The sequence below is a fragment of the Megascapheus bottae genome, chromosome 5 (genome assembly GCF_031878675.1).
Source record: "Megascapheus bottae isolate mThoBot1 chromosome 5, mThoBot2.hap1, whole genome shotgun sequence".
NCBI classification, from domain to species: Eukaryota; Metazoa; Chordata; class Mammalia; order Rodentia; family Geomyidae; genus Megascapheus; species Megascapheus bottae.
Window position 1 is genome coordinate 21,353,268 of NC_143513.1, and position 23,629 is coordinate 21,376,896.

General features: G+C 37.8%; 1 protein-coding gene across 1 annotated transcript in view; it reads left to right on the forward strand.

The window, feature by feature from the left end:
- The window catches only part of LOC150063093 (uncharacterized), a 109,269-nt gene that overhangs the window by 81,714 nt on the left and 3,926 nt on the right, over positions 1 to 23,629 (forward strand). The window contains exon 2 of the mRNA XM_090332785.1: positions 10,719 to 10,795. Within this exon, the coding sequence (XP_090188911.1) occupies positions 10,719 to 10,795 (77 nt within the window). The remainder of the gene's footprint in view (positions 1 to 10,718; positions 10,796 to 23,629) is intronic.

The window sequence follows — 23,629 nt, forward strand, 5'->3', positions numbered from 1 at the left end:
AACCCAGTATCTGTGGCTTCTTTCTTTTCTAATCAAGGATCTTCTTTTAGTGATTGCAGAGAGCATCCGGGCTTCAGCTGCCTGAATGAAACAGTTATTGAAGGCCTACTCTTCAATATACTGTTGGTGACTGTGGGTTTTTTTTGTGTGTGTGTGAGTCCTGGGCTTGAGCTCTGGGCCTGAGCACTGTCTTTGGACTTTCTCAAGGATAGAGCTCTATCACTTAAGCCTCAGCACCACTTTTGACTTTTTTCTGTGTATGTGGTACTGAGGAATCGAACCCAGGTCTTAGTTCATGCTAGGCAAGCACTCTACCACTAGGCCAAATTCCCGGCCCCTGTTGGTGACTTTGTAGTAGCACAGTCCTAAGTTCACTTGGTTATTGTTGTGTTAGCCCTGGGGCTTGAACTTAAGGCCTGAGTGCTGTCCCTGAGCTTTTGCTCAAGGCTAGTTTGCTTCCCCTTTGAGTCATACTCCGCTTAAAGGTTTTTTGTGGTTAGATGTCTCATGAATTTTGCTGTCTAGGCTGACTTCAAGCCACGATTCTCAGATCTCAGCTTCCTTAATAGCTAGGATAATTGACAGTGTCTGACCTCACAGCTACAATTGGATTGATCAGAGTTGGACTAACTCAGGATATATCTACTAGGAGTGTTTTGTCAGCTTAAAGGCTACAGATTGCCCTGCAGTCTTTATTTTCTTCTTCAGGAAAATGTTTATTTCTATGGCTTGATTTTTTTAAATCAATATGCAGACGTTATATGTGTTGAATGACGGTAAGTTGAGAAACTCTGATCCAACTGCCTTGTTTCACATTAGTTATTTGCTACTTAAGCTGAATAACTTTCTACAACCTATGTAACCTTGCTGAAATTGCATTTTTTTCATCTGTATGATAATAATGATAGCTATAAAATGGAACAGAAAGTACCTAGCTTAGTGTTGGGCAACTGGTAAAATCTCACTAATGCTAGCTATTCATTATAGATGGTATTTGCATTTGCTTAGGATTGATCTGCAATTTTTGCCAGAGCATATGGGTTGAACCCACTCACTAGATGTGATAGCCAAATATGGCCTGCGGGTAAGTCCAGTCCACTGCTTGTTTTTGGTCAGTCGTGGGGCTTGACCTTTGGGCGTGAGTGCTGTCCCTGAGCGCTTCAGCTCAAGGCTAGTGCTCTACCACCTAAGCCACAGAATCACTTCTAGTTTTCTGATGATTAATTGAAGATAAGAATCTCATAGACTTTTGTGCCCAAGGTAGCTTTGAACCTTGATCCTCAGATCACTGCTTCCTGAGTGGCTAGGATTACAGGTATGAGCCACCGGTGCTTGGCCATAAATAATGTTTAATGGGAATACAACTATGGCTGTCTGTCGACAAATAATCCATGTGTCCATTCCACTTGAGTAGTTGTGACAGAGAATTTGGCCTAAAATATTGACTATCAACTGAAAAAACAGACTAGTTCCCTTCTCAGCATACCTGCGTTTTGACATTGAATTATAAGATTGAGAAATTGTAAGGACTATCTAAATCTGACTGCTTTGAAACATAGGGAGGGCTATCTAAATCTGCCTCATTTGAAGTGGTAAAAAAATCTTTAAAACTCTTTTTGAATGTTTAACATCAGAAAGAATGAAAGGCATATATAGCAGAGGAAGTCTTGAAACTTTCCTAGGTTTAGATATACCTTACCCACCTTACCCACCCCAAACTATTATCTAAGAACTAGGAGTTACTAAACCAATCTTTCTTGAAAGTTTACTAATAACCATTGACTCAGTCTAGTTCAAATTTCTTTTTTTCCCTGGCCAACTGGCTACTTGATTTTTAATCTATTACTCAAGCACTTTTCTTATATTCAAGAAGAGTAAACAAAGGAATCTGGTTGGACACTTGGCACATGTTAGTTCCTTGAAATGAAATGCTATAGTGTTCCCATCATTGCTAATGGAGTAAGTGGGTCAGATTTTTGCCTGTATAATCATGCCTGATGGAATGTAACCCTGGGTGATTTAACCTGACATGCCTTTCATATGGACCAAGTCAGAGCTTAATTTCTACTCTTTTCTGGTTTTAACTTAAAACTTCATCTTTATACCTTGTTCTTTGTGATCATTATTACTATTGTTTTTCCCTGGTAATTGAATTTGAACTCAGGGCCTCCTGCTTGCTCAGTTAGTTTGCTGAGTTGACACTCTTATTGTGTGAGCCACTATCCAGCCATAATTTTAGCCAGTTATTTTTGAGATAGAATTTCATAGACTTCTCTGCCTAGGTTTGGCTATAAACCACAACCTTCTTTACTGTATCTAGGATTACACCAGGGCTCAGCTTGGAATTATTTTCAATTATTTAACTATACATTATAATTATTTAATTACATAAAATTCCTTGATTCTAGCAGCCATATAGTACTAAGGCTTATTCTGTATTGATATTCTCAAGATTTATAGGAAGATTCAATGAATTGTAGACACAACTCTTCCCTGACATTTTAAGACTATTGCTGAACAGAAAAAAATGTGAGAATGCAGATTATCCTAAAAATGACATTTTTATGGCAGAAGTAATGTATTAAAAAGTCACATGAATGGCTACAGTCATTTGACGTTGTTAACAATATAATGATGTGTTAAAATGCTGGAGGAAGGATTATGTCAGTGTTTGATGTTTTTATAAGTTGCTGCTATATAAAAATGTCAAATAAGAATAATCTTATACTTGACATTTTTCACTTGGTTTTTACTCTCAAAATAGCTCTGTGAGTTCTGGTTACCTTTTTCTAGCACAATATTTCCTTTCCCTATATAATCCTTTATGCCTACCCATGTCACTGTTTTATTTTCTTCAGATTATTATTATTATTATTATTATTATTATTATTATTTCTTTTAAAAGATCCTCAGAAGCCTGGTGAGGTTGGCTCACATCTATACTCCTAGCTGATCAGGAGTCTGAGATCTAAGGATTGTGATTTGAAGCCAGCCTGGGGAGGAAGGTTCCTGAGATGCTTATTTTCAATTTACTATCCCAGAAGCCAAAAGTGGAGTCGTGACTCAAGTGATACAGTGCCTTCTTTGAACAGAGATGCTCAGGGACAACACCCATGTTGGTCCTGAATTCAAAACCGGCACCCCCTCCCCCCCAAAAGGATACTTTGATATTATTATATAATTCCTTGATATCTCCAATTTTTAGTGAAAATAGAGACATATAACTTTTTTTGGGTCAAAATCTCAAATTATATCTTTATATATCTTATTTTCAGTCTATGCTTTCGTATTTAAACTAAAACATATGTCAATCCTTTTTTTATAAACATTGTGCTTTTTAATTATTTAAAATTTCTGGCTCTTTACAATTAATTTTAGCTAAACAATTCCTTTCCTGACCCTGGTCAACCTCTCATGCTTAGTACTTATGTATGCCCTGAATAGTGTAACTCATGTCTGGCTCTACTCTGCTTGAGATGCAGGAGTTGGATAGAAAGAAAACATCTTAAGGATTGGGGTGGGGAGGGAGAGGTGTAACTGTAGGTTTCCCATGAGCAGTGTAAGAACTGATGTTATCTGGCTTGGGACGGGCTTGTATTTCTGCATATGGTTTGGGGTCTTTGTAGTCTTTGGGCTCCCTCAGAATATACCTGCCCACCATCTGTTGTCATACAAAAGAATGAGAGTACATTGAAAAACTAAGCTCATACATTAAAAACAGCTCAAGATGAGACTTTGGAAATATTTGAAGGTCATTGGGACTCTCTTAGTATCATTAACTTCTTTCTTTTTTCTAGGCATATTTTCTATTTCTCTTTATTAACCTGTTTATCTCCAGTCTAGAAAGATTCTTCTACCAATGTCTTTGAATCAACCTTTTCAATGTCCCACGTAGACTTCATTCCACTGGGAATACCTTTGCCTGGTCATATCTTTGGTCTTGCTGGTTTTGTTCCTTTCACAGGCATTGCAAAGGGACTGAATACAGGCTACAATACTTACTGCTCTCTTCTATGCAGAGAGATTTCTCTTCTAGCTAATGTCAAATTCAGGCACTCGAGCATGTGTGCGCGCATGCGTGTGTGTTTTATTTTGGAGAGGAAGTTTTAGCATTTTGCAGTGTAGGTCAGATTGACCTCTAACTCCCAATCCTCTTGCTTGAGACTCCCCAGGGCTGGGATTTTAGGCACACAATTCCATTAGCTCTCAAGTTCCTTAAAAATTTTCAGTTGTTGATGATTCTAATTTCAACACAATTACCATTTGCTCACTTCCAGATTCCTTGTAGGCTGGCTTCTGTTTTCAACAGGTCCAGTAGCTATTCTTCCAAAGGGCTCCCAAATCTAACCACCTGTTCTCCCTCCTGGTATCCTTCCAGAACTTTCTTCCATATGTGATACCAACTGGAAACTCCTTTCTCAGGGGCCCTGTGTTGCCTCAGGCTCTTGGTACCTCAGTGGCAACCTATTTTGTGACACATCTTCCTCATGTCATCCTCTTAGTCCTCTTCCATCTCCAGTGATATTCCAGGATTTGAAATTGATATATAAATATTATTTCTATTAATTGATTACTTGCTCTCTTGTCTTTAAGTAGTTGTACAAAGGGGCTTCAACTAATCACTTTCTGAAAAGTACAATGCGTTTTTATCAATGTCACCCCTTTGATTCACCTGTTTCATACTTTTGCCCACAATGTTCTTTTTTGGTGATATACATTGGTCACTCTTAGTGGCAATACAACATGTACAAAGAAAAATCCCAATAGTTCAAAGCTTTATTTGGGAAATATTATTTCTGTGGCCTTATATTGTATGTGTATATAGTGCTATATACATGTATGTGTGTATATGTGTATATTTTAGTGCTGTATATATATATGTGTGTGTATGTGTGTGTGTATATATATATATATACAGTGCTATTTTATAAGCAAGATATTTTGAGTATATTTTTCTCAGCAGGTTTCAAACACATACACTTGCATTATTATTCAGTAACAAACAGCTTTGGGCTATAAAACTTTTCAAATTGTTTTTTCAAGGAAGGAATTTGCATGCTGACTCATTCTTACTATATTTATAACCTATCACTAAACCACTGTTAAGGCAAGATTTCTAATAAAGCTATGGAAATTACATGCATTGCAATGGGACTGAATACATTTACATTTAGGATTTTAACATTTCCAGATTTATTGCAGATTACCTTGTTTGTGCATGTCTGTGCTTTAATGGTTTTTATAGCAGAAAATAGTGGTTTATGATTGCATTCCCAGTAGAAATTTATTATAAGTCTACCATATGGACTGTTGCATAAAAAGAAACTTGTAACATGGGTGGTTTTAATATTGCTTAGTAAGATCTACGGTACATTATTGAATATTAGGAATAATAGAAATGTCAGAGAAGAGAAGTTTGGTTTAGGAGGGAAATCTTTTATTTTACGCTTAAATTGTCCCAAAGGGTTTAGATTTTGTTTTAGGATGAAAATAATCTCTTTTAACATAATATTAGGCCATATAACTGTTCACTACCCCGTTCTCTCATGCTTAATCCTATAAAGTAAGAGTTGGAAAAGAGAGTGTGTATCAGTTTTCTGATCAAGACTATCTTCCTGTAAAAATCAGTAAGAACTAATAACTCATATGTAGTTCCCTGACAGCCAGTTGAACTTTCCTTGAGCAGTGGTCATGAAAGCCATTGTTGGAGCACATTGAATCTTTTTTTTCCTTTTTACATGGCATTATTGGATATCCTACTTGTACTTGTAAAGTACCTATCTCTACTAGCATTTTTTTTTTGTTCAAAGAAAGTGTAAGGTTGAGGATAAAATGATACCCACATATTTATCTACTAGCTCTTTGCACCAGAGTTCTCTGGCTAAGTTAGTCATATATTCCAGAGGATTTCTTCTTTTCTTTTTTTGCCAGTCCTGGAGACTGAACTCAGGGCCTGAGCACTGTCCATGGACTTTCTCAAGTCTAGAGCTCTACCATTTGAGCCACAGTACCACATCCGGCTTTTTTCTATATGGTATCAAGGAGTCGAACCTGGGTCTTGGTGCATGCTAGGCAAGCACTCTACCACTAGGCCAAACTCCTGGCCAGAAGATTTCATTTCTGACCAGTTCCTGAACCTTTACATGATGAGTGGGATCAATACTAGACCTAAAGTTGTTTCTTTAAAAGCAGAGAGGGAAAAACAAAACAAAACAAATACTGCCTTACAGTTTCCACCAAGAATCTATAATTTTCTAACAAGGAGGACTTGTTATAATAACATTATAATAATATAAAAAGTAAAATCATAATGCATGATGTCTTTCCTTTCCTTTATGACTATGCATATTTACTTGAAAAACCTTTGGTTCTTTTTCTTTACCATTGTGTCCTCAGAACCAACTACCATTATGGACACAGTCACAGTAGAGAATTAATAAGGAGTCAGAGGGGGAAGTTTTCAACCAGCCAAGATTCTTAGGAGTTCAACATTGTGTTTGAAAGGAAAAGCGTTGTATCTAATGCTTTGTGTTGAATCAGAGCCCTGAATACCTGCCTGTGTAAACATGTTTACTATGTAGACTTCATGTGTTATTTTTCCTAATTATGAAAGTTTGCAACACATTTCACAAATGTAAAGTATTATTTTTAAATATCTTAAAGGTCAACGCATTAATTTTGAAAATGTAGTCCTAGTCTAAAGAGATCTCTTGGTGATGGACTTACCTGATCTCTGAGAGTATTTGTATTTGTAGCTCTAGCCTGATCAAAATTTCTCATAAGTACCAGCAAGAATTTTAGCAATTTTGTTACAAACAAACCCGTTTACTGAAAAAAATTCGCTGTACATGTGTGAAGCACATTTTATACTTCATGTAACTGCTGTTGAGTTTTGAGAAGCCTTTATGTATTAAAATTCATAGGCTTAAAGAAGTTGTCTTAAGTTCTTGGAATGCCTTTGAAGTATGAAATTCTGTATTTAATGTTTGAGTTTGTTACCTACCTGAATCTTACCTTTAGAATTTGAAACTACAGCTTTTGTCTTCTGCCATGTTGAGAATTTGATTGGTAGTTTTTAGTCAGCAGGCAATTGGAACTTGTGCATAACTGAAAGCTATTGCTTATAAGCCATGGTAAAATTTTTGTGACAATAGGCTGGACCCCCACATGGAAGCCTAATTTGAATTAAGTGCCTCAAGGAGTACCTGGCTAGAAGGTAACCAGACTATCAGTATAACTCTTTAGTTATTTGTCTTTTTAAATGTTTATTGTTTGTTTGTTTATTGCTTTAAAATGATCATACAGGGGCCAGGAGTTTGGCCTAGTGGTATAGTGCTTGCCTAGCATTCATGAAGACTGGGGTTCAATTCCTCGGTATCACATACATAGAAAAAATCTGGAAGTGGTGCTGAGGCTCAAGTGGTAAAGCTCTAGGCTTGAGAAAGTCCAAGGACAGTGCTCAGGCCCTGAACTCAAGCCCAGGAGTGGCAAAAAAAATGATCATACAGATACTCATCGTATAGATATCATACAGATGATATTTTATGAAAGGATTTGTATTTATTGCTCTGACTTATGTATATGTAACCCTTCTGTACATCACATTTACAATAACAATAAAGTAAATCTTAAAAAATTATCTTGAAGTAGTTGTACAAAGGGGGTCTCAATTCAGTGTATCAGTTTATGAATACAATGCATCTTGACCAACCTCACACCTTCCTATGTTCTTCCTTATCTCTCTCAATTAGCTCCCCTCATTATCCAGTTGTATTGATAAGAGGTAGTGTAATGTAGATAATTCCACTTAACTGTTCTGAAATGAGAGGCCAAAGGTGTTAAAACATTGAGCAATTGCTTCACATTAGGGTACTAGCTTCAGTGTAACTTTTTCCTAAGTCAGTATAATTTTTCTGCTTAGGAGTCTTCACTATGTTAATAAAGTAAAAACAAAGAATGGTCTCCATCAAGTGTTTATAAGAATGGATCCCAGGGGCTGTGAGTTTGGCCTAGTGGTAGAGTGCTTGCCTACCATGCACAAAGTCCAGGGTTCGATTCCTTAGTACCATATACATAGAAAAGGACAGAAGTGGTGCTGTGGCTCAAGTGGTAGAGCATTAGTCTTGAGAAAGTCCAAGGACAGTGTTTACCCCCTGAGTTCAAGCCCGAGGATTGGCAAGAAAAAGAATGTATCCCAAAGCTGGGTGTCGTACTGTATTCTTCTCATTTCAGCATTAGGGAGGCTGAGGCAGGAGGATTGTAAGTTCAAGACCAGCTTGGACTACATAGTAAGACTCCAAGAAAACCAATAATGTATTTCAGAGGGAAAGCATTGGGAAACTGAAATGTTTTATTTTGCCTCCTCTGCTGTGGTCCCTTTTGGAGTAGAAGATGGCTGTTACTTAGGCAAGGAAATGTTTTTAAGAAATAATAGTTTCCAGAAGGACTTGCATATTACCCCTATCTCTCTATAGCTCTTTTAATTCTGAGCATAATCTACTTTAGGGTATATTCTTTGTTACTGCATTCATTTTTTTCGTGATTACAAAGAACAGGTCAATGTACAGATTGTTATTTACCAAACCAGAAATATAGGTACCCTAGAAGAAGCTGATCGATGCAGAAAAGAGTACACAGCTATGAAATAACAATGAAATAATAGGTGAAAGGGACATCGCACACACAAAGAAAGCAAATCAGAGTTTTCTGAGAGAGATTGCACATCAAAATGGAAAAGGAAAGATTCATATAGGACAATTGTGCACAGACCCTCATGCTTTAAGAAAGTGTATTGACACAGTTTGACATAAAAGCAATCCCAAACTTTGCCTGTTACTTTTGATATGGCAATATTTTCTTAAAGCTGGCTCTGATATCCTAGAGATGATAGGCATATAAATGGGGCAGAGAAGCCATAGAACAGATCCCTGGGGAGTGAGAGCCATGCTATAAATCACAGTTTTCACTTGCTTATGTATTTCTTTAAATGCCCAGCTTTAGGTTAAACACATGCTTTGCAGATGCTTCTGCTTAAAAACGTAACTACTTATTTTGGGCTTTTTACACTGAGAGGATGACAGAATGTAAAGGTGAATAAGTCAGTTATCATCATTTCAATCCCGTCTCTACAGGCTTTCTTGGGATAAGAGTCTGGTACAATAACAGCAAGTATGTTGATTCTTTGGAAATGCATGAAAAATAAGTGAAATGTGTCATTTTTTATCAGGCCGTCTTTAGTGGGAAGATGAATATATCAGAATCATTTTGTAGGGTTCTTTTCCTAACCTAAACACTCCTCTTTCCAGAGTAAATGACAACCCTGATGGGTGGTGCTAGGTATAGTGTGACGTATGGTGAAAATTCCCTACCTGTAAGGCTGACCCTTCCAATGCTAAGAGCTCTGCCAGACTTTGAATTAATAAGCTTAACAATCAAAAGGTTATTTCCTCCCACATGCTCTCACTAATTTGGATCGGCAGTCAAACTGTTTAAACGGTGTTAGTAATGAAGAGTTAAATTAGTTGCTGGAGAAACTGGTATTTTCAAGGAGTTCTTAATATCCTGTAAGTAAATTCTTTATGTATCAAAACCTTTTGTGGTTTATAAAAGGTTTTAAATACACAAAATGGAAGGACTTTCGAGAAGCATTAATTATCACTGGTTAATAAGTCTAATTAGGTATTTCAGTACCAGTTTTTATTCATTTTTATAATCTAGTAGCTACTTGTAGATTTTTTAAAAATGAACTATCAAGCTGGATGCTTGGTGGTTCACTCCTGTAACCCTAGATGTTAAGAAGGCTGAGATTTGAGGGCTGCAGTTCAAAGACAGTTTAGGTAGGAAAGCCTATGAGAGACTTATCTCCAATAAGCTTCTATTTTATTTTTGTTGTCAGTCATTGGGCTTAAACTGAAGGCCTGAGCTTTGTGCTCAAGGCTAACACTCTGCCACTTGAGCTACTACTCCTGCGTTTCTGGTGATTAATTGGAGATAAGAGTCTCACAAACTTTCTTGCCTGGGCTGGCTTTGAACTGGGATCCTCACATCTCAGCCTCCTAAGTAATTAGGATTCTAGTGTGAGCCACCAGTCCCTGGCTCCAGTGAGATATTTACTTGGTGATCAAATATATGATAGAAATAGAAGAAATTAATGGCTTACTTTGTTCATCTTTCTTCCAGCCAAAACTCTGAACTAAAATTGAGACATTATTCATGGGAATTTGTTGAAGTCTGACATTTTTGTCTAAGATTTATTTGGCAGACCTCTGAAAGCCTGAACAATCCCACAAGCATTAGCCAAAACATGAGAATCTTGGGAAAGGCGGAGCTTTTCCTGTACAGCTTCCCTACAGAAGGGGATCAGAGGGCCAAGCTTTCATGAACAGAATGCTCATAAGACCAAGGGCTTGTCCTCCCTCAGTAGAGAGGCCTCTCCTCCTGTTGAAGTCATGAAAGATGTGGAAATGCTGCATTACTCACATTCTTTTTCTGACTTATATATTACTCTGGCACTTGTCTAAAAACAGAGCTGTCATCAACTTCATTATTTTTTCTTAATCCTCAGCCAAGGATAAAAAATAATGTTTTAAAATTCCCAAGTGTCTGTGTTTGGCCGTGAAATAACAATGAAAAGGCATTTAGTCATCCCACAACCCCATTAGAAACGTCTATTAGAACAATTTTAGGGTTCTAATAGATATATGGTCTTTCTCTTTCAGTTTCCTGTCTCCTAGTGTTTACCTGGAAGATGGCCAGAGATCAAGGTTCCACCCCTGCTGTTCTCTGAACTTCAGAGGTGATTGATCCTTTACTACCACCATCAGTGATACGGTATTCTAAGAACTTCCTCTATTGAACTTGCAAGGATTACTTTCTTGTTTTTGGGATCAAAACATGTCCAAGATATAGAGAAAAAGATTAGCCTGCCTGAAAACTATAGGAAAAAAATTTAAACACTCAGAGGTTTCCTTTAAATGCCAGAGGAAAGAATCTGGTGTACATAAGCTAATGAGATGGATTTCCAAAGAGAAATACTGGTAGGATCTTTATGTTTTTTGAACACAGACCTCATTGACAATTTTTTTTTGCCAGTTCTTGAGCTCAGGGCCTGAGCACTGTCCTTGGGCTTTCTCAAGGCTAGAGCTCTACTACTTGAACCTCAGCACCACTTCCGGCTTTTTTCTATGTATGTGGTACGAGGTCTTCGTGTATGGTAGGCAAACACTCTATCACTAGGTCTAACTCCCACCCCTCATTGACAATTTTTAAAGGAACTGTTACTTACTGAATAATTCATAAGTATACCAATAGTATTTCAATCAACTAATAGACTTTAAAAAAATGATATAACCCCCTCTCATCCTATTCATTTAACAAAGCCTTCTTAGGCACTTGCTAGGGAAGTGTAATGACTATCGTGGTTTGAAAACACAAATTCCACAACCAGACAAGCAGTTTTTCAAATCTTTGCTCCTTCATTTATGATGTCGGTGACCTTGGGCAATTATTTAACTTCTCTTGCCTTAATTTTTCCATTTGTAAAATGAGAATAATTATAACATGTGTCAAATACTGGCCAACCGTCTACAACAACTCATCAAAAAATCATACACTATGATCAAACAGGATTCATCACAGAGAGGCAAAGCTGGTTCAACATACGCAAATCAATTAATATAATTCAACACATCAACAGGAGCAAGGACAAAAATCATGTGATTGTCTCAATAGATGCAGAAAAGGCATTTGACAAGATTCAACACCCCTTTATGTTAAAAGCTCTGGAGAAACTAGGAATCCATGGAACATTCCTCAGAATAATAAAGGCTGTGTATGACAAACCCACAGCTAGTATTATACTTAATGGCGAAAAGGTAAAGCCATTCCCTCTAAATCAGGAATGATACAAGGATGTCTACTCTCTCCACTCTCTTTAACATAGTATTAGAATTCCGAGCCAGAGCAATAAGGCAAGAAGCAAGCATAAAGGGGATCCAAATAGGGAAAGAGGAAGTGAAACTTTCCCTCTTTACAGATGACATGATTCTGTATTTAAAGAACCCTATAGACTCTACTCCCAAGCTCCTTGAGCTGATTCAAAACTTTGGAAAGGTAGCAGGGTATAAAATTAACCCTCAAAAATCAACTGCCTTCCTCTATGCCAACAGTGAGAGGAATGAGGCAACAATCAGGAAAGCAACTCCTTTCGCAATAGCCTCAAAGAAAATAAAGTACCTAGGAATTAGCTTAACTAAGAATGTAAAGGACCTTTTTGACGAAAACTTTAAAACCCTAAAAAAGGAAATTAAAGCAGAACTAAGGAAATGGAAAAACCTCCCATGCTCCTGGATTGGAAGAATCAACATCATGAAAATGACAATCTTGCCAAGGGCTATCTACAAATTCAACACAATACCCATCAATATCCCAATGGCATTCTTTAAAGAAAGAGAAGAGGCAATTCAAAATTTCATATGGAATAATAAAAGACCCCGTATAGCAAAAACACTTCTTAGCAGAAAGAACATAGGAGGAATTTCAATACCAAACTTTAGACTCTATTACAAAGCTATAATAATCAAAACAGCTTGGTACTGGTACAAGAACAGGCCTGAAGACCAATGGAATAGAACTGAGGACCCAGATATTAAACCACAGACCTATGGCCACCTAATCTTTGACAAGGGAGCCAAAAAAATATAGAATGGAAGAAAGACAGCCTCTTCAACAAGTTGTGCTGGCAGAACTGGTTAAGCACCTGCAGAAAACTAAAGTTGGATCCTTCTCTGTCACTCTGCACTAGAATTAACTCCACATGGATCAAAGACCTCGAGGTAAAAGCTGACACACTGAAAACGTTACAAGAAGGATTAGGAGACACACTAGGCCTTCGTGGCACAGGTCGAAACTTTCTCAATAAGGACCGAGAATCACAACAAATCAGAGAAAGGCTGGATAAGTGGGACTGCATTAAAATTCAGAGCTTCTGTAGGGCAAAGGACATAGCTAGTAAATTAAATAGGAAGCCTACAGAATGGGAGAAAATCTTCACTAACCATACAAAGGACAAAGGCCTCATATCTAAAAGATATCAACAACTCAAAAAATTGAATCACTCCAAAACTAATCTCCAAAGTAACAACCATCCCATTAAAAGATGGGCCAAAGACTTAAAGAGAGTCTTCTCTGAAGAAGAAACAAAAATGGCCTATAGACACATGAAGAAATGCTCCACATCTCTGGTCATAAAAGAAATGCAAATCAAAACAACTCTAAGATTCCACCTCACTCCAGTTAGAATAGCCAGGATCAAAAAATCTAATAACAACAGATGCTGGAGGGGATGTGGCCAGGAGGGATCACTACTACACTTTTGGTGGGAGTGCAAACTCTTTCAACCACTATGGAAAGCAGTATGGCAGTTCCTCAAAAGACTAAACATAGAGCTCCCCTATGCCCCAGCAATTCCACTACTTGACATTTACCCAATCATCCAGAAACAAGGGCATACTAAATCCACTAGCACAACGATGTTCATTGCAGCACTATTTACCATAGCAAAGATAGATGTCCCTCAATTGATGAGTGGATCAACAAGATGTGGTATTTATACACAGTAGAATTCTATGCTGCCATGAGAAAGAATGACTTTGTCCCATTTGTAAGGAAATGGAAAGACTTATTAAAAATCATATTAAGTGAAGTAAGCCAGACGCAAAGGAACATAGGCTCAATGGTTTCCCTCATTTGTCATAATCAGTAGAAACCTTGGGCTTTCAAGCAGAGATTTATAATAGAGCAAAACCTAGGTACATAAGGCCATACAGTGTGACGCTAAATGAAAGGACCTCTAGGATATAAAAACAAAAGCCATATAATGAGTGATTATTGTCCTTCATATACTATGTTTATCTCTCATCTCTTTTGCTATCCCTTGGTTATTTCATATTATTACAGTATTTCACTTTGTTATCTGATATATTGGATATATTTGTATTTGGTTATTTGAAATTGGATAGGGAAGGGGGGAAAACAAGATGAGGGGTGGTGTGGGGCGAAGGGAAATGGGGACCAAGACATGAGAAAGGGTATCAATGCATTTGAAGTAATACACCTTCTATCTGGTGAATATAATGTAACCCTTGCATTAATTACAATAAAATATATGAAAAAATAAAAATAAAAAAATTTATAACATGTGTCTGTTTCAAGGAATAATCTGTATAAGAAGCTTTTAGCATGTAGAAGTCACTTAACATCTATTGTCTTTATCACTGTGCCTATTTTTACCATTGCTACGAAATACATGTAAGGGAAGTTCCTTCCCCTGAAATGGTTGCTAGTGTACCAAAATAGTAGAAATATGGGCACAGAGAAGCACCTAAACTGCAGAGTTAAACAACAATGTTGAATCTGTCACATATGACTTAAGTTTCGCTGACTTCACATATCTCTTTTAGATTTCAATAATCTTACCTGAAGTTTTAATTGGGAGATGTGATTGTACTTGTGTAGTCAGGGAACTTTTACTTTTTGGGTGGGGGAGGCAACCTCTCTTGATCCAATTGTAATTTACTTTGCCTCCTTCCGATTATATTCTTTTTGTCTCTTTCTATCATCCACCTTCCCACCATTAACTTGAGATGAGCTTCTCAGTAAAGGATTGGCCCCTTGGTAATTCGATGCCTTTATACACGAGTATTTTTCCCCCATTGCATTTTTCTCAATTGTAATATAATTGGGATTGGTTTTGGAACAGTGGATCATTTTGTCTGAAAATGAGCTAGAGCTCATTATCTTCCTATTTTCCCAGCATCTCCCCTCCACCCATCTTCTAATCTTTAGTGGTTTCAGCTTCTGATTCTCACCTTGCTCCTAGAATTTGATGCTTAAATAGGACAGAGGGATTGGTAGTACCCAGAATCTGGGAGTTAGCGTTATGAAATGGAAAGCATAGTAAGTGAATTTGAAATCCAAAACAAGTTGTATGTTTTTATGTGCTTTATCAATCAATAATCATGCTAAATCTTGATATCTACTCAAGATGCATAATCCCTGAAGAATAAGGTAACTGCCACTCACTTTTAGGGTGAAATGAATGTTATCTGTCAAAGCAAAGACATCGTTTTATTAAAGGTGGAATTTTAAGTTCTTTAGAGTCTTGAAAAAAATACTTACCTAAAGAAGAGCACTGTTGATTGTAAGAACTCGACAGGGCAGTGCCCCTTAATGAAAATGATTAATGACACAGATGCCATTCAGATTGCACTAGCCTGACTAGAAGTTGCTTCCCTTCACTGCTTAACAAGCAGAGGCACAGGAATTGTCATGCCCAGGTTCCCACTGCATGGATCTTTTTATGACACTAGGAGTTACGTTCTGACCCTGCTTCAATTTGGGCAAAGGAACTCCATCCAAAACTTGGCATTGGGCCAGATGTTGTACCTCTTGGAGACATGTATGCAGCCAGATCTTTCTGAGATGCATCTGGGTTTGAAAAGTGTCCTGGAAGCTCTACATTGATCTTGGCTTTTGCACAAGGAAAATAAACCTTCAAACATAATTGGTTCAGGATTTTTGTTTGTATGAGTCAGCTATTCATGACAATAGTAGGAACAGAAAAAGTTTATGGGATTGAGGTCAGTACTACATATTTCCCACAAAATAATAATATGCCAACTTAAAAACTATTTTTAACAGCACTGATCCCTCTATACATGCGGTTATCTACCAGGTGTGGTGCAAGTGACTCTCCAAAGTCATCTTCTCCCCCAATCCTTCCAGCATAGGAAACCGGAATAAATAGAGATATAGCAGTAAAAGTGTAGGAATGAGATGCTAAGTGTGATAGACAAGAGCTCACACACGAGGCACACTTTGGGTTCCAAGGCATCATTTCATGATGGCCTTAGGAGAGCTACTTACCATCTCCAGGATTAGTGTTCACATTAGTGTTTCCCTATTATTTATGTGAGCACTGAACAGGTTAATAAATGTAAAGTGCTTAAAACAAAACCTTGTCTTTGGAAAGCCTATGTAAGTCTCAGAATTCTGAGCTTGTAGCTTTGTTTATAATCCAAATAATCTAAGGAAAAGCACAGAAGACAAATTATTGTAAGTCATTTACATCTTAGCATGGGGATTCTTTCACTTCTTTGCTCTGAGGTGCTTTAGGGATCAACAGGATTTTGGGAACTTAGACCTAAGAGAAATCTGAGGAAGGGATGGAGGTAAGGAGAAAAAGTGAGGTAAATGTTTGACTCAAGATTTTGCTTTTGAGGCAGCTCTGCCTGTTAATAGTATCCATACTAGATTCCATAAAAATTCTATTTGCAGATTTGTAACCCATTATTCCCTATAGTTCCTTGTTATTCAAACAGTCCTGGATTTTGTGATGATGGTTCATAGAGACCTTTCTGCCTTGGTGAGGTAAAAACCAAGTAGTATTTTAGCACCTATTCATAACTTTTACCTTAATATTTAATAAAGACCGTGAATTCATTCATCTTGTTTTACTAGGGTTAATGTTGGTATCTCTTCACTGGTAAGTTTGTTATAGAAATCTTTCTTTTACTTTTTAAAGACCATCCCTGAGCCTTAAAAATGCATCTGACTTCCTTGTCAAGACAGAAACTGCCCAGTTCTGTGTCAGTTTCTGAATAAGTAATTATGGGATAGGGGCTAAGAATGTTTGATTCTGTTAAGCTCCCAGGTGGTGTTGATGCTACTGGTTTAAGGATCTTACTCGAAGAATTACTATCCAATACTAGAGTATACTAGTTATAAATCAAAATCATCTGGGAAACTTAAGACAAAAAGAAAAAGCAAGCAAACAACAATAAACCCAGTACTGGGATCCCAACTCAAGTGCTTCTGAGTTTGGGGGATGTCTTGGGCATTCGATTTTATTTAAAAATCACAGTACTTTTAAGCATAAAGGGTTACCATTGGACCTGTTGTGATTTAGGGGGAGGAAAGAAATTTTTCCTGTGTGGAATCCAAGATTTAATCCAAAGGCAGGTCACAGAAATGCTCTTCAGTAGTCGTCCTTCCCACTTGAAGGAGAAAAAAAAATCCTCAGACTGAATTTCTGGAGAGGATGATTGTATTGGCTTAATAAGCAAAAACATTTTCTTCGAGGTACCTTTAGGATCTACAGGAAAAGAAATGGCTGCTATGGTCACAGGAATGGTTGCACATGGTCACCAGGAACGTGTGGTGAAACTGGACTTTGCATTATGACTCCCAAGATCTTTTCCTTGGCCATTTAATGTGAGGTAGTGCTTCGCCACTTTGTAACCATGGAAACAGAGGGGCTTGTGCCCAACTGCTTGCTTTGGTAATCATTAGGGGAGAATTGAGGGGTTTATCCACCCAGGGCACGTGGCCCTGAGTCAGTTAAGTTGAAGTTTGGCTATAAAACCTGTTAATATACTATGGAGATAGCTTGATAATTGTGCCTCTTGTCAAACTCTGTGATAGAGACCGTGTGAAAAAAGAAGTTTAACTAGCTGTGGCCTTTACTTTATTTGATAAAGTGTAGTTTACTTTCTACTTGAGGTTTTTATTGACCATAATAATTCTAATTGAAATAAACATTTTGATTACAGCTCTGTTCCACAACTGCTTAATAGGGATCTAAAATAACTTTCAATAATCATTTTGTCCAAATGGGATTCATTTAGCCTGACAGTTATTCCAGGCATTTATTGGCATGCAGCAGGCTGGGACTGTTTCCGAACATAATTACGGGAACATTTTACACTGGGGTTAACCTTACCAAAATGACAGACTGAAAAGTGGTGTAAGGGAGCAAATAAAACCCATAATCTGCCATAGGAACTCATAAATGAATCCCCTTTCTCCACTGTTTCTGATGCCCAGGGCTCTAGTTAAAATTAAAAGGAGTTTGCTTTTGAAACTGACAGCCTGGCTGCAGGAGCACACTTTAATGAGGCTCCATGGCAAATTTGGTGCTTGTGGGCAAAGGGGAATTTTATGACTACTCAGTATTCTTTTGAATTCAGCTAAGGGATCTGGGTTGTGGGTGGCCTTGGGGAAGAAAACCAGTAGTAGCTCAAATCCCTGCTCTTTGTCTCTTTTTTTTTTCTTGGCTGTGGGGCCAAGGAGATTGCGAGACTAGCTTGCCTGAGACATTGACCTTTCTCTATGTTCTTCTAGAAATAGAAAGGGTAGCTACTTACTGTAGTTTCCATCTTCTTTTGTGGAAGCTTTCTCTAATCAGCCTCTAACTCAAACACATGAAATGTGTGTGTGTGTGTGTGTGTGTGTGTGTGTGTGTGTGTGTGTGTGTGTGTGTGCTTGTACTGGGGCTTGAACTCAAGACCTGCATGTTGTCTGTCACTTAGCTTTTACATTCAAGGCTGGTATTCTACCACTTGAGCCACAACTTCACGTCTGGCTTTATTTCATGGTTCAAACTGGAGATAAGAGTCATAGACTGCTGACATGGCTGTCTTTGAACTATAATCCTTAGACCTCAGCCTCTTAAGTAGCTTGGATTATAGGCATGAGCCACTGGTCCCTGGCTCATGTAAACCTTTTTGACAATCTGGAATTAGAAATCTGAATGCTCATGGATGGGATTAATAGAAGAGGTTTTTCTAGTTTCTCAGAAGGACTTCGAACCATCTCTGTCACATCTGAGAAGAATCCTCCTTAATAGTAGTAGGACTAAAGTATAACCAGATAAAGCTGTGATCTAGAACTTAAATGTCTCAAGCTCTTCTGGATGAATGGTGAATCCTTTCAAGAGGCACAAAGAGCATGTTAAGTCCAACACAATTTAAGTGCGACTTCTTTAGGCCAAATAATAATAGGTCAAATAATAATTCTTCAGGTCAAGTTTTTAAAACTTTTTGAAAATTGGAAACTTATACTGCTGAAAAAATGTTCTTGGATGATTTATCAGGGGTTTGGACAGGCAGCAGAAACTAGCAGCAGTTACTCTGGGTTGGTTTGTTAGAATCAGCTGTCACACTAAGGAAAGCCTCTGTTACTCTAGATGGGAGAGGGAGATGTCTGTTGGAATTCTAGATGTAGTCAGTGTTCCTATTTTCTTCAGCTTCCATGTAAGTAAAAATAGGATCTGTAAGTGTTGATAAAGTGATTAAGCCATAGATTCACATGAATGAAATGTTTCCACAGACACTACATCCTTCACAGGACTCACCTAGATAAGTTTGCTTGTGATGTGACAAAGAAGGTCACTATTCTAAAAACTGTATACAGCCAGGTTTGGTGGTACATACCTATAAGCCCAGATAATAGGAGGATTGTGGCTCTAGGCCACCCCAGGGAAAAGTTACTAAGACCCCATCAAAACTATAACTGGTATGATGGTGCATGCCTCTGATCCCATCTACTGAGTGGAAGTAATAGAATCATGGTCTAAAATTGTCTGGGAAAATTAGGAGTCTGAAAACTAAAGTATAAGCAAAATGTACTAGGTGATTGTGGCTTAAGAAAGTATGAGGTCCTGAGTTGAGTTGCCAGTGTTGCAGAAAACAACCTGCTCTAAACAAGCCTGCTTTTGTGACTGGAATGCCATATCACATTTTGTCATGTTGACATTGCATTAAAGGCTGACAGGGAACATAGATTAACTTTTTTACATAAAAAAACATTTGAAAACTACCCCTTCTTCTGTGTGTTTCTCCTCCATGCCTATAGTGAAAACATCATGTCTTTATACTATGGATGAGAAAATCAGACTAGCACAATCTACCAGGGGAATGGTTGAATAGAGCATGAGTTGAAGACATTACTTTCCACCTGCAGAATTAAGTCTCTGGTTTATTTTGTATTAGAAATTGTGTCTTTTGGGGAATTTCCTTGACTGTCTCTCTTTGTGAACACAAATTAGGCAGAACTAGGGCATACAGAAAGTGCAGCAACTTATAGAAACATTTATAGAAACACATACATCTCTTTTATAAAGGAGGATCGTATTTATAAGTTTATAGAAGACCAAAGATATAGAGGGTCTACTGGGAACATGATGGGAGGATCCTATTGTAAATTGTGTGGAATAGCAAATGTTTAATTGCACAATGAAATTTCAGTTTTAAAAATTTTAGATTGTGATTTTAAAAAATTATAATGTAGCAACTCTATGGCATTTGTGGAAATCAGTTGGGGCTGTTGTAGATAATGACCCTTTATTTTTTGGAAGTCCTTAATTTACCATTGGCTACGTTCCAGCCTTGGTTCTGACCTCAAGTCTAGACAGTGTACTCCGAGAGAAACACTCTTGGTCAGCTATACCCTGTGGCCTGCCGTATTGTGTGTGGTTCTTGGTTGTATATGTTTTTTTTTGACTGTGCTTTCTTTTATACATGGAAAAGAGAGATTGACCACTGATTTCTTTTCTGAATATTTTAGTGTTTTCTTTCTCACTGCCCTTTGATTTCAAGAAGGAAATTCAGTTACCCAAAACAAAGACTACAAAATTCAAGAACAATGAGTGTGCTTGATGTCTCAGGACCACCCAAAAGATAGTGGACAGGTTGACTTCAATTATAAACAGTGTTCCTTCCTGAATTGGGTTTTGACTTTGAGTTTGATTAATGAACATTCGCTGCTTCTTTCTTGCTCAGGGACTGTGTGTTTCATTATCTAGATCCTTCCTGATTCCCACCAATATGATTAATAAATATGAGTTATAATGACCAAGGTGAGTCTTCTATAACCATAACAAAAAGGGGAAATTTGGCTATAGAGAAAGATATACAAGGAAGACACCATGTAATTATTGAGGTTATGCTATTAACAGTGATAAACTATTTTAGTTAGAAGAACATCTTGGAATAGAGTATTTCCTGGAGTTTTCAGAAGGAAGATGGCCCATCTTACACTCTAATTTTGTACTTCTGGGTTAGAACTATGAGATGATAAATTTCTGTTTTCTAAGTCACCTGGTAAGGGATATTTTGTTATAGAAGCCTTGGTAAGTAGAGTCACTCATTTCTCTTTCTCACTTACTGCTTAGTTTTCCTTTTTTCTATGAATCAGGAGTGTAGGTGACGACAAGGTATACAGCACAAATGTCTAAACTGTGTTTGGATTATCTAAGTGAAGAACCCTGGGCCATGTCCTGCTACTCTCCAAGGAATGGAAACCAAATGCATCTCTTTTACTGAGGGCAGCTATCCCTACTGCACACAGTCCTGCCTCAGAGAAAGTTAGCAACTTCTCCCATACATACTAGCAGATGGCCTTGTGTTTCTCTTCATAAGCACATTTGCATCCTTTGGGGTCTGAAACTGAAGAAACCACTAACGCAGACAATGCTGGGTTTGAGACAGGCCATTGGGACCCTGTTTGGGGGGAGGTATTTTCAGGTGGTGCTGAAACTTTTAACAAGAATAAAGTGGCTGAGATTGGGAATAAAGGCAATCTTTCCCACACATCCAGCAAGGTGCGTTGGGCCATTAGTAGTTAGAGGCTTTTCCTTCAGTTGAATCCCAGCCCATCAGCACTGTTAGAATCAAATCCCAACCTATTCAAAGTATGTTCTGGAGCAGGTAGAGTTTTTTTTGTTTGTTTGTTTTAATAATAGCTTCCTTTCCTTTCACTCTAGAAAAAATTTCCTCATAATCTGTCTTCAGTGACTGAAAAAGAACGTCAAACTATTTATTATGGTTTTCAAACTCATTCAAGCCTCAGAGAATTCACAGGCCTCCCTGGAAACCATGTTGCAGGGGAAGGGAATATATTTTGCTCACAGCAGCATTTTGAAGGACTGCTGCCCCAGAGAGCGACATTTGTCCCTGGGAGTAAACTCTAAATTACATCACAAATTAACATTTTAAAATTAAAGCTGGCATTTCTGACCTGCTTGCTGGCAGCTATGATCACGCTGGAAAGTGACATCATTTATAACGCTGGCCGTTAAGAAGCCCAGTGTTTGAGGTCATAAAACAGTTTCCAGGCTTGATTTAATATCGATTTTGCTGTCAGGCTAACTTTACTTTAATATTTAAACAAATGTTTAATGTTTAAACAGCCTGATTTCCCCCTTTTCATTTTTCTGTGGCTTTAACCCAGTGTTGTCTATGTTGTAATAATTTCCCTTTGGGCCAGCTTCCCTATTAAACTGACCTATCTGGACCAATGTTTTCTGATTTATTATTCCAATGTATATAACCTATCTAAACCTTTTTTTCACTTAAAAATGGAATGGCCATCGTATTACTGATGGGGTATAATTGTGTTGTGTGGGTGTTCTGATATTATATTTTAATAGTATGGGTATATTGTTACTTATATGGAGACAAAAACTGTCCCATAAACAGAAGCTAACTTCTCATTAGATGACTTAAATGGTAAGCACATTGGATTTAAAGAAAGAAGAGGAACCTGGTGCTGGTGGCTTATGCCTATAATCCTAGCTACGCAGGAGGCTGAGATAGGAGGATTACCATTCAAAGCCAAACTAGGCAAGAGGTCCATGAGATTTTTTTTATTGCCAGTCTTGGGGCTTAGACTCAGGGCCTGAACACTGTCCTTGGGCTTTCTCAAGGTTAGCACTCTACCACTTGAGCCACAGTACCACTTCCGGATTTTTCTGTACAAGTGGTGCCGAGGAATCGAACCTGGGTCTTCATTCGTGCTAGGCAAGCACTTTACCACTAGGCAAAACTCCTGGCCTCCATGAGATTTTTATCTCCAATTAACCACCACAAAGCTGAAAATGGGTCTTTGTTTCAAGTGGTAGAGTGCTAGCCTCATGTGAAAAAGTTAATAGTGCCTAGGCCCTGCATTCAAGTCCTAATACTGGCACGTGTGAGTGTGCACATGCACACACACACACACACACACACACACACACACACAAACACACGGGATTAGGGAGGTTCACAGGGGTCTCTGTCTTTGATTTAGACCTAAATTAGCTTCTTGTAAATAGTTTTAGAGAAAGAGAGGCTTTCATATTAATTGTCAAAAATAGGGCAAAACCAAAATGTTTGCCAATACTTGGGTTGCATAATTGTAATGGAAGCTGCTCATATCTGGAGACAAATATTGATAATAGTGGGAACAGAATATGTGAATTTCAAAAGGAAAGTGAAATTCATGAAGTACACGGCTGGGAGTCACTTCCTGGTTACCCTTCCTTCTAATGCCACATTCAGACTAATAAATCACCTAGCAAAGCCTAGCTAACACAGAATAAAACAAGTAAGTTATGATAGGTACAGGGCAAAGGGGGCAGTATTTTGTTTTAATAGGGAGCCCTTTCCCCTTTGCATTCTTAACTTAGACATCCTGCCTCTTTCTTCTGGGTTGTTTTTTTTTTTTGAATTTTCCCATTTCTCCTTCTGCAGAGATAAAAGGGCAGCCAATTTATGAACTGTATATTGTGGGGATTATAAATTTCTCATTCGTCTGCTCTCATTTTTATCTGATATATTTTTCACAATAGCCTGAATTCTGAATTCGTTCTCTGGCCAGAGTCTGGACTGGAAATTCCAAGGACCTAATGAGCTTTCTGTTGTCAAAGAAGGGCACTCTTAATTAGTCTGTTTCACCTTTTTTTTATTTCACTCAGATGCATTATGAACATAAAGAAGGAAATTCTGTGGCGTTTGAATGAACCACCAAATTA